This window comes from Anopheles ziemanni, chromosome 3 (genome assembly GCF_943734765.1).
Source record: "Anopheles ziemanni chromosome 3, idAnoZiCoDA_A2_x.2, whole genome shotgun sequence".
NCBI classification, from domain to species: Eukaryota; Metazoa; Arthropoda; class Insecta; order Diptera; family Culicidae; genus Anopheles; species Anopheles ziemanni.
In genome coordinates, this window is record NC_080706.1 from 72,349,173 (window position 1) to 72,361,595 (window position 12,423).

The following is a 12,423-nucleotide window of genomic DNA, read 5'->3' on the forward strand; positions in this document are numbered from 1 at the left end:
CCCCTAATTTCCAGCATTACATCGGAACCGACCACTAAGGGATGCTGGCAGCTGCGTGGATGCGGGACGATTTATTTTGATTTCAATGCGAATAATTTAGCGCCCATCACCTACCTTCTCCTCCTCAATGTCCTTTGCTCATCCGGTGTTGTCCATCGAAGGACACTTGTGTCCGTACGTACTCCCGTGTGCCCGTGTGTGTGCGCTTGTACGGGCTACATTTGCATTTTTGGAAAGCTTTCAAAATCGAAACAGTGATACACTGTTTTCAGGGCCAATTCGTCGGCATCAAGCTGCTCTTTGTTGGTAGTAGGCAGTCAATTGCTCGCGCACGGTTTTTGTTTGGCATCGTTGGGAAACACTTTGGGCTTGTTAAGTTTAACTTTGCCATTATCGGTAGCATCATTGACGCGACGAGAAAAGGTCGCGTTGTTGTCGCGTCAATGTTGCTACCGATAATGGCAAAGTTAAACTTAACAAGCCCAAAGTATTTCCTAACGATGCCAAACAAAAACCGTGCGCGTGCAATTGACTGCCTACTACCAACAAAAAACAGCTTGATACCGACGAATTGGCCCTGAAAACAGTGTAAAGCCGAGGATGCCGAGGATGCCGGGCGGAGAATCTCACCGACACGGGGCGCGTTTCAATAGGAAACAATTTTCATCGTAAACGTTTTTCCAACCGATCAAACCGATGGACGTATGTTCTGCGGGAAGCTTGTTCTATTTCCATGAAAAAACGACATTTACAATGAAACTTTGTTTTCATAGGGTAGGAATTCAGTAGATGTTCAGGTAGTTTTAGTTTTAAATAAAATGTGTTTCTAAATCGTTGAAAACGTAAAATACTTGAAAATATGTAATTTTACACTTTTTTCAATCACATAAATTTTATATTAGCCAAACAATAAAGCTATAAACATTTTAGATGATAAATGAGGTTACCATGGTTATTGGGATGGAAATGACGGTACCTGTCAGTTTTCAAAACGAGCCCACTTACGCGTCCAGCTGCTGTGCGGAAACGAGACGACGCGGCTTTTTTCGCATTTTTCCAAAGTGTTGTTTACTTTTTGTATCGGACAGCGAGAAAATTGACAGGTATCGTCGTTTTCGTCTCGGCAATCTTGATGAACTTAAATATTCTCTTTGACTTCCACACAATTCACGGTTTCGCAACGCTTTACGACCGACGCATTTGCACCAGTTCCTCCGTATCTGGCCGTCCTGTTTAACACGTTGACTGCCAAGCGTTTTAAGCACACTGTTTTTCTTAGTAAAATCTGTTTTAATAAAATTTGTTTATATAATTTATTGAACCAACGGTTTTCGAAGTCCAAACAAAAACTTTGCTTCCAAAAGCATTTGTTTTTAAAATAACTATAGGTTTTATGTTGCATTTTCATTTATTTATTTGCCTAAAACTTTTACTAGAACTACTTTAAAAACTAGAGCAAATTACTACTTCATGTTAACCATTCTTTTCCTTTCTTTATTCGAATTTACCTACGAACAGCAAAACGCCCTATTAAATTTGTTTACATTCCATTTGATGTTTGTTTACTTCCATTAGTATGTTTCGTGTGTCAGATGACAGCGTTGACAGCACACCAAAATGATGTGATCGGATTAAAACCGATACGGATTCATTACACCTATGCGTGTATCCGGACGGTAAGGTGTTAATTTGAATTTAGCAGGTTTTACTTTTTTTCATTTGGTTTTGTTTATTAAAATTTACTTGTGTTTAAACTGAAAAATAACAATGTCTTTTTCTCTTTATTTATCTTTTCATATGTTTGGTAAAAGAGTAAATGAGGCCCAGGACTTCGTTATTTTTTATACAACAAATTACAACTCAATAAATTTCCATAATTCAATATTTTTTATTTGAATAGTCTTTGAGAAATTTTATAGGTGCACATTATTTTCCCATCAATCCTGTCACTTTGAAAACTTTCATTTCTTTTCAAACTCCATTCCGACACTTTCTCTTCATTGATTCATTTTCATGCAAAATTATTTTTTTCTCAAAGTTCAAAAATATTAATGCAATCTCCACCATCTGCAGCTACAAACTCGACTCCATTCATGAAGTAATTGTACATCCCATCGCTCGTTTTCAAAACCCATTCCGGTGTAAAAATCTCATCATCCATCGATTCATCCGGCGGTGTTGGAAGGATCAACTTTCCCTTTCAAAACCAGATAGTGATTATTATTGAGAAAACTTTTCCACCATCAGTTTAAATGAGTCCTGTCCGAAATACTGTCGAACGATAAGATCCGACTCGAAAGGAAGTTGAACTGACAACAAAAATAAAAAGGAATAAAACGTAGAACAGATGGTTCTTGTCCGCGCAGAGACAGGAACAAAGCATCCGCTGGATAAAACTTTTCTACTCTCGAAAGGACACGCAGGTTTCCTGGGGTTTCGATGAAAGGAGGATGAAGATTGTCCGTACGTATTATAGCTTGGCCCCCGAGATGATGAGCCCCACGGGACGCGGGAAGCCTATTCTATGCGATTAGCTGCACCAGCGCAGGGGCACGCAGCTTCGTATCGGAAAGAAATGACAATGGTTCGTTTTCGATTTCCCCCACCTCGACTAAACCCCCACCCGGTTGAGGGTGGTTGTGAGCTATATGGCTATTTATTTACTCCACCGTCTCGTGGAGCTCTCAAGAAAAGATATTGAATTCTTCCGGCAGAGCACCGTACAGGGTGAATTTAAAAGTTTCATCAGGTCTGTCCCCTGGGTTTCACGTGGTGCGAGTACGTACGAACCACGATTATCACCGTCGGAAGCACTGCAAGTCGTTCGTACCGAGGGACAAAGGGATCCTCCGAAAAACGTGTGATATGAATTTAATTCCTTTGCCCGAAATCGACAGAGTGGTCAGTTCCGGTGGCAAATCGTTGCTAGTCGAGCTGCGAGGAAAGAAAATAACACAATCCACATCCACTTCGCAGGATATCCGACCTGAAAGCAGTCACATCCCCGTACCGGATTTTAATTTTCAGCACAACTTCTCCTCACAGCTAATCCAACCGACTTCCTTCCCCAAGGAAACCCCCATTATACCGCCATCTCGTTCGCATTCATGTCCACTCGATCATATAAATAAATTTCCCAATAATAAAACGACTAAAATCTCGTACCGACCGTGGGGTGTCCAACGCCGGAACGAATTACCCCCCGCCCTCGGGTGGTACTGCAGTAAAAGTTTTGCCCGATAGCAACGGGAGAGAAGAAAATGGCTCCCGCAAATGAAAGATTTTCCCTTTTTTTCTCCCCCCCAGTTCGGTACATGATGACGATAATCGAAATGGATTGGATATTGCCTCAAAGCCCTCAGTGCAGTTCTTTTTTCTCGTTCGCTCCATTGCACATCCCTGGCGGAAGGTTTTTACTCCATTTCGGCACAACAATAGAGAACTGTCCCGAAACCTACCCGCCCCGTGCGTTCCCCCACTTTGGGTGAAAAGTGTCGCTTCCGAAGGGCTGATTGTTTCCCGATTTCGATCTGTGGCGCATCCACCGGTTCTGGGGTTTTCTTCGCTTGAGAAACTAAATGTCGTACGATTCGCAGACTGTAAAACTGTTCTTTGGGTTGGTTGGGGATCGGAGCAAGCGTCAGCAGCAGGAGTCCGGGACCTGCAATGACAAAGATCACTTTCCATCTTCCGGCGGCGGTGTCTGCCTCAAAGTTCAGTTCAGTTATTCATTGTCGTCTTCGCACATGCGGCGGCGGGAGTATCTAGCTTTTCCCAAGCACGGCACCGGACTTTGCAGGACTTGACTGCTACCTCTACTAAACACTTCCGGCAACGGCCAACACCACTCTCACTGCCAGGTGAGTCACAAGAAGTACAACGCTTCCCATGAAGTCCGGGACCGACAATGGATAGCGCAGAGGAAGGTAGATGAAAAGATTAAAGTTCTTAATGATTTCCTTGCAAAAACACGCTTGCTGCTGCAATTTATCTCTGTTTCTTTTGTTGCGTTCGGTGGAGAGCGTACTCCGAATGCCCGGTTTGGTTCGTTGTTCTGGTTGCTTCGTACTTTGCGGAAGCATTCCACGGAACAGGGAATGGGCAAGAACCCTTATCGGCTTGCAGGCGCTCCAAGTCACTGCCACAGGACGAAGGACATTCCCTTTCGGCGATCGGTTCGATGAAGTGTATCGCGTGCAGACCTGCACCGTTCGACGATCCATTCGGTCACCGCACTGGCACAACAGTAACCACCCTCTGGTACTCCTTAACGGCCGGCACCACTCCGGAAAGAACTTCTCGATTTCTTTACCCACTTGCAACGGGATTACCGTGCCCTTCCTTCCTGCTTCCCGATTAAGGTCGGATAGAATCGCATCCAAGGAACGCTTCGTGCGTCCGGGAAAAGATAGTGGTTACGAGGCAGCGATAGGAGTGGTGGATCCGCAAAGTATCTTCGTTTATCCAGCCGAGTTTGCCTGCAGAGCGCTGGATAATTGTAAAAGAAAATCAACTTCCTTGCGCTACAATAGGCACGGGGAAGGTGAAAAAACGATAGCTCGCAATTTATCGACCTTACCTTCGACGGAAGGGAAGTGGTCTATGGCTTTGGTGACTGTTGGTAGCGCAAGATAGATTGCAGTTACATTCGATTAGTGTCGAGGTTGCAAGTATCAACGGTTTATACAGAAGCAAAATTCACTGGAATTGATCTGGCGTAGTTTAAATGGCGCTAAGGGCACGCTGGATGAAGTTAACCCAGATGGGATGATTAAAGCTGTGAAAATAATGTATAGGAAGGGCTCGTAAAGCCAAACTTGTTTTAATTTTTAAAATTATTATTTTGTTTGGAGCATGAAATTAAAATGACCTAATTAAAGGACAGTGTTTTGCGTCTTTTAGATCACTTTCAGGCCTACTTATGAAAAAATCTTTGAATTTGTTCAAAGCAACTCGGTGGGACTTTTTTTAGCCCATGTATTTATATTAAGGCCCATTAGAAGAGAGGTCAAAACTTCAGGAGGACATTTTTTAAAGTGCTAATATAGATTTATTCTAGTTAAGTTAAATTCCAAAGTTAAGAGTAATTGTTATAATATCTTTCCAGAAAATCGTTAAAATCTACAAAGGTGTCACTCCTCCAACCCATCATGCTGTAAACAGGTAGTTTACCCACCTTGAAATATAAAACTGCGTAAAAAATCGGAAAAAATGTTTTTCTTAAGCATTGAGTGTTTTGAGGAATTATCAAAACATTAATTGAATTCGAAAATAGATTTAATTTCGATGTAAAAGTTTGCCAAAATAGATGTAAGGAAATCTGGTGTCGACCGAAACGAAATTCATACATTCTGACAATGTCATCTGATTGTCAAAAAACAACTAATCGAAAATGTGCTTGATCAACAAGAAAGTGGATACTAAAATATCAAATTAAACATTTAATCTCACTTATTGAACAATGTTTACCATTAAATTGCAGGTTCTAAATTATTTTAACAATTATTAAAACCATAAAACACATAAAATAAGCATTCTTCATGTGGGCGAAAACTGGTACACAGGTGGGCCAAAATAGAAAAATATTAAACAAAATAGCGACAAAAAATGTGTTCATTAATTGATAGTTTTTTAGAAAAAGAACATTAAAATATATAAAAATAAACTGAAAAATATAAATTTTAGTGCATGTTTAGATAGCTACTCTACACTACCATACCAAGTTTATCTTTATATGTTATATAAAATAAGTGCAACGATTTATTTTGTGGGGCCTGCACCAAGTGGGCAAAATTGTGAAAACTAGAACTAAAGAACAACACAATATTTGATTTATGTAAAGTTTAAATTATATACAATTTTCCAAGAGAAATGAAGCTTATAGTGATTTGTATTGAGTTATTCGATTATTTCATTAATTCAACCAGACCAATAGCAAAACATGAATTCTTTAGTTTATTTAGCTTGAAATCTGTTCGATTTAGAGGTCTGAAGCTAGTCCTAAAGAGTACTTTTCTGCGTACCACATCATTTATGCATATTTTTATGTCGAAACTTATCGACCCCGAGAGCTCGACAACAAAAAGCTATCGGAACGTACTCGAATTAACAGGCGAGTTGCAATCGAACTGTCATTATCGATAGAGTGTGCACCCATCTCCTGCCGTATCTCTGTCTCGGCCATATCCACATACGATGCGATGCAGACGGGTGCATTCTAAACAGACAAATGCCTCCGGTTGTCATTCGATTTTATTTTGGCCGCTCGTTTTATCTGCCCCGACGTGGCCGGTTCGGGAAACCGGAAAGACCGCTGTTGAAAGCCTAAACCAATTCCCGCCCAATGCCCTGGGTATGTGTGTGTTGGCAATGGATGCGGAGGAAATTGACTAAATTCTACAATATCACCTCGGGCATCCGCCCGCCTCGGTGAGCCACCTCCCCGGACGATCCCGTCATAATCGTTACCGTAAAAATCACACATGCCGACCGTCGCAACCGATTTCTCCCCGGTGGATTTGCAAGCCAGACGATGTCTGCGCGCAGCCTTTGGTCCCTTTTTTTTAGGCCTTTTTCGTAGGGCCGTTACGTGCCATGACGGTGGCGAGGCAAGAGACTGGATAAATGACCGCCAGTGCTCATGATTCGCTCAACGTCGACGATGATGATGATGATGATGATGCTGATGACGATGGTGATGATCCTGATACAGTCCAAGTTGACACGGAAGGCGTAAATAGGCCAAAAGTTTCCGTCCCTGCAATCGATTGCAATTTGGTATTCAAAGTCCACGTGTCCTCGGGCGAGTGAATTTCCCGCTCGTAGTGAAAACCCATCCCCGAACGGTATCTGTATACGTGTGTGTGTCCCTCTTTATTCCGAATCAAGTCTACCTCGCTCGCTTCGCATTTTGCCGGTCCATTTTCCTATAGCACGGCCATTCCTTTGCCGCACAACGATTGTACGGAATACGCTTACGAACTAGAACCAGAAAAAAAATTCGGGCTCGAAAGGGCACTCGACAAACGAAACAAAAACGAAAAGAAAAAAAAACAGCAACACATCTCCGGAACGGTTCAAACAATAGGAAAGCTAAACGGTTGCAACGAACGTTAACGAAAAGCTCGTCGTTTTTCTCCACGCTCACAAATTTTACCATCAATTTGTTCCCGAGCAATATCAAATGCAAATTTTCGTCCAGCAGGAGTTTTCCGTCCGCGCGGTTATTTTTGTCTGTGGAAAACATTCCTTTTTGCCAGCTCTTTAGCACCTTTTCAAACGTATCGTTCGTTTGGTGGATTCGTTCGAAATGTTTGGACAAAATGTTGATGTACATTGATCTGTTGATACGAACAACAAATGACCAGTTAATAGAATGCATACAACATGCAAGCTGGTCTTTAAAATCAATTCAGCATGCAGAAGATATTGATGGAGGTTATTTATATTTAAAAAAGAACATATTTTAAACTATTAAACCAAATCAATCTTTTTCTTGTATATTTCATTATTATTAAACAAAAACGTAAAAAACGTTAAATAAAAATAAAACAGTTCAGAATAATAGTAAAATACTACAGCAGACTAAATTGTTTCTAAATAAAGGCTAAATAAATGTTAAAGGTGACACCATGTATTATTTTTGTTGTCAACTATTGTATTTGGCTACTTTTAACTCACTTCAATGACATTCATGTTTGTCCTTGTACAGTAACAAAAATATATTTGCAATAGTTCATGTTTTCCTCGCCTTTATGAAGTGTTTCTGCTTCGTGCATTTTCGCCGCGTTCCCATTTTTTGTGTTTCCTCCACCTTGCGAGCGCTTATGAGTTTGTTTTTCAATTACAATTTTTCATCAAATCTTTCCGTAGGCCCGTTTTCCGTTGGCGTCCTTTTGGCTGATGGGTGGTGTAATTTTCCAACTAAGCAGAACTTATTACCACTTGAGGTGGCTTTCGTCGCTAGCGCTAGCGATGCAATATTGTGCGACCGCGGCCGTTTTCCACCCGCCTTTCGTATCGGTAGGCGTGAAGGATGTGTGTGAATGTGTGCTGTTCCATTTCGTTTGCTCCTCCCACGGCCACCCCACCCACACACGATCCGCCCGCGAATGGGGTGGAAGGGGCAGCTGTCGTTCGGGGAAAACTCGGCTCCACCGATGAGTGCCCAGCTTCGTTTCAATTCGTTTCGTTCGGGAAATGGTAGTTCGTGAAAATGGATTCGTAGCGAGGGCCACTGGCGCCCCCAAGCGGGTGTAGCTGGAAACTTTCATCCTTAGCAAGGACACACGCCGTCTGCACGGTAAGCAAGGACACACTTCTGGAAGGAGTTCGATCGAAAACGAAATTCGTGCGATTTGAAGTTGCGTGTATTCATTGATCAAGAGTTGTGTTGTGAGGCTGTTATTTGTTTGTTACAAATCAACCATGAACGGAAGGTCCCAATTTTTCCTTCCATCGCCGGCGTAGAAAAACCCGTACACGTTCCGGTCCGCCCGATGATAATTGACCAGCCCGATCCAGTACAGCGAGCTCCACGTTGCAATCGTACCGGTATCGTCCACTCGTAGGGCAAAACTTTTCCCTTCCGGCAGCACGTCCACCTCCGGCCGATCGAACACGTCCAGCGGCAGGTCACACTCCGCTCGGCCACGCAAATTTTCCTCGGCCGCACGCTCCGGCTGCCGGAAGTGCTGATAATTGCTCAGCGCACACAGTTCGGACTCGCTCAGCCCGCGGAAAAACGGATTCAAAACGGCCTCCCCACCCGTCGACCAACGCATGGCACCTCGAGGAACGAATGCTGCCTCCCGCAGGATCGCATGGACCACGTACCAGAGACGATCCTGTTCGCGCACCTTCACGCTGCCGGTCGATCCGTCTCGCTCGGGTCGGTATTTCACGATGTAACCTAAATTACCCGTGAACTCCTGGTGAAGGCGTCCCCAGTCTTCGCTCCAGACGGCTGGTTCCAGCAGCAGATACCACACGGTGCCATTCTGGCTGAAGAAAAACTTTTGCTCCCGAAATAGATCCTCTTCCGGTGAGCCGAAGGCGAGATGGTAGGCGTTCGAATGGGCCTCCAGGCGGCCAAGGTAGAACAGCGTGCGAAGGCGCTGGCTGTTCTTGAGTAGAAGCAGCGAATGTGCTAACTTCAGCTGCGTCGGTTTCGGGATGGTGCGGAAAAAGTTCGCCAGGTAAGGCACAGATTCCGAGAACTGGGAAATTTCCATCGCAAAGATACTCGCTTGGGAAGGAAACAGGTTCGAAAGTGAAGTAACGAACTTAGCGCAATGATTACTTCGATGAAACGAACAAATGTGTCTTCATGGGGTGCTGTGATAGAGCGTTAGTCCATCGTGGTTACGTGCTTTCCTTTTGAAAAGTTGTATATGGTTCGCCATATGCGTTTTGAAAAGAATGTGTTTAATAGAAATAGGCCAAAGTATACAGTTTCACTCTTTTATATGCCTTGTTTTCTTCTTTTAAAAAGATAAATAAAGTCTCTCGCATCTGAATTAGCGATGCATCGTAACAATTTAATATCAAATTAGTTAGAAAAATTATCCGAAACTCACAGATTGTTCATTTGATTGACAATTTGGCAGTCGAATTACAATTTATAACTAGCACCGATCTACAAAAATCAACGAAACACTATAATGGGACATATGTTAAGGCTGTTTCCCAAATCTTATTTAGAGAGCAATGGATAACTTTGCGCATTATACAAGCAATGATTTATTTTTATATTTGATTAAATTTCAAACTTTATACTTTTAAATAAGCAATACGGCCGTTCTTTCTGAAAAAAAAATTATTTCAAACTTTGCTTTTGTGTGTCAAATGATCATAGAAATGATTAAAAGGGTAAACATAAAAAGGATTTATTTTAATCGTGATACACAAGATAGACAAAATGGTTAAAATGTATTTTAAATATTGACATATCAAAGTCTTTGGAATGAATCTGGCCTCGTTGAGCCAGCCGTCTTCTTTGAGGCCAAAACTAGAGAAAGCTGCAAACATTTTGCGAAATCCTCTCCTAATCCTTGCAGAAATATTCAATCCACTTGGCGAGCGAATAATTCAAATTATTCCGAAAGCCATCTCGCCTGCGTTCGCTCGACCATCAGCAGCTGCACATCAAATGAATGTTCACCGAATTTGCATATTTATACTCTGCTGCAACCAAACCAAACGCTCCAACGGGGAAACTAGCAATCGCATCCGGGCGGCAGCGAATTCTTAACATAATTAATATGCTTCAATCCATCCTTCGCCAGAAACGACGATCGTACTTTGCACAGCTGCAGCTCTCGAGCCTAACAAATTGTCACAAAATCGAATTCCATCCTTCAAACGGGTCGAACGATCGCTTTTCTGTGTGTGCAGCGTTTTCTCCCTGATTATTCCGTTCGTACTCTTCTTTTCTAGTTCGTAGGTTTCTTTAAAAAAGTGGATCATTTCGGTTTGACTCCTGAAAACGTCCAACCGTTGAATACATCTTTCAGTCATTCATCTCAAAATTTGCTTCTCGGTTTCAGTTTTCTATGCCGATGCAAATTTCCGGCGACCGGCTTAAGCAAGCAGCTTCCTCCCGTCCGATCCGTTTCGGTAGCAGTTTTCATGCCGGTTATTCATTCATTCATTTATTCCAGCCACTCAGCTTAAAAGCCACCTCCAGTGCCTTCGGCTTGGCAACTCTATAAATTCAGAATCAACAGAGAGATAGTTTTCACTGAATAGCTCCGTCGAATGCACCGTCATTACGATGTTAAATAGTCGCACCCCTTATGGAACGTTTTCGGTGAGCCACCAGGCGCCTCCATTGGAGGGCTGGAAAATCCCCGGATTTAATTTAAATTTTTGGGAAGGTAAAACTGTCGCACGATGCAACTTATAGATAATGCTGATTGATTACAAAAGTAATCGAAATTTATTTTAAGCTGAAACTCAAAATGAATATGTCTTTTAGAAAATGAAAATAACTGCTGCTAGAAGGATTTTCTCCCAATTCGGCCCTTGACAAGGGTTTTGTGAATTGTGTGGAATGGAAATAAATTTCCATACATCAGCTTGATGGAATTTATCGTGAAATCAAAGAGAAAAAAAAATCGGCATCGTCGCCAGCTCGTATAAAACGGAAGATGCAATTTTTACTCTCATTTCCATCCGGCTCCGATTAGTCATGCGACGTCAAATGGTGTCGAATTTCCACCGTTCGTATTCCTTAGCCTACTCACCATACCTTGGAAACGGAAGCAGGGTAGGAGGGAAATTGGGAGGAAAGGAAGCTGCTGACTTCATCAGCAGCTCGCGGAATCACTTGGCTTGGTGGGAGGAAAATCGGATAAACGCCGAAAAAAATTCAACTTCCGGAGAAACGGAAAGCAATTCCTTCACTGCCAGCTTCCGGCTCGGATGTGTCCCCCCGGCAGCGTCCATCTGTTTCGCAGGCTGTTCCGACCGACGGTGGAATCACTTGCTTGCACCTAACGCCTTCTCGCGTGAAGGACAAATCAAAATGGAGTACGAAATTTGCAAGGGAAATAAGAATTTTCCACCGTTTCCACTTGCCACGAAAGATGGTTTCGCCAACTGTTGGGTTGTGGGGAAAAAAGCCGGTGACCAAGAAAAATTGCATTGAGGAAAAAAATACTCGGGGAAATGAGTGGGTTCGGTAAGGATAAGGAAAACTTTTCCTTCCGTTTGGCATAATTATTGAATTTTTTTTCCTACTACCCAGCCTCCACCAACGTATTCGTACAATGCAGTTGTTGAAAGTCAAAATTGCAACTGAAAAGAACGTCACCAAGGCACACACACATATAAAAAGAAAAGAAAACTAAAGAAACCCGAGATCCGTCGTCAGTTCGAGAGTTTTGCTTCCGGCACCGGAAGCTGAACAAAAGCAGCAGAGAACCAAAGGCGGAAGGGGAAGATGCCCCAGTGTGCGGAGCCGAGTGGCATAAATAAAACCACCAACTGTCCCGGGGACGTGTTGGACGAAGACGCCTTCAGCAAGTGGCGCATCGGCTGACCAACTGTCCCGCTAGTTTTCATTGTTGGGGACCCGTCTTCACTTCTCTTGGGTGGCGTTTAATTAAGTTATGTTCCCTTCAAGCAGTGCCGCAAGCCGTGGCGGAAGTCGGTGAAAAAGTGATTCCTAGTGGCTTCGGGACGGTTGAAAGTTTTCCGCTTTTTCACTGTTTCGGACTAGGAGCTTGTTTTTCTGGTGTACTCCTTTCCTTCAAAGAGTCCCTTGAAGAGTCAAAGTTTTTGTGTTCGGTTTTCAACACTGTTGAACACGATTTAAAATCGTGTTATCGCAATGAGTCTGTTACGATCTCTAAATTGCGCCCAAGAGGGATTTATAGTTTATGCAACCGTTTGAAAGTTGTTTACAGACACTCCGTTTTG

General features: G+C 42.8%; 1 protein-coding gene across 1 annotated transcript; it reads right to left on the minus strand.

Annotated features, from left to right (window-relative positions):
• Positions 1-8,414: 8,414 nt before the first annotated feature.
• On the minus strand, positions 8,415-9,233 carry LOC131288771 (radial spoke head protein 9 homolog). The gene has a single exon (XM_058317945.1). The coding sequence runs from the start codon at positions 9,231-9,233 to the stop codon at positions 8,415-8,417; it is 819 nt and encodes a 272-aa protein (XP_058173928.1).
• Between the last annotated feature and the right edge of the window lie 3,190 nt (positions 9,234-12,423).

Bases quoted from the DNA above. Each gene is read 5' to 3' on its own strand.
- LOC131288771 (XM_058317945.1), bottom strand. From the start codon at position 9,233: ATGGAAATTTCCCAGTTCTCGGAATCTGTGCCTTACCTGGCGAACTTT.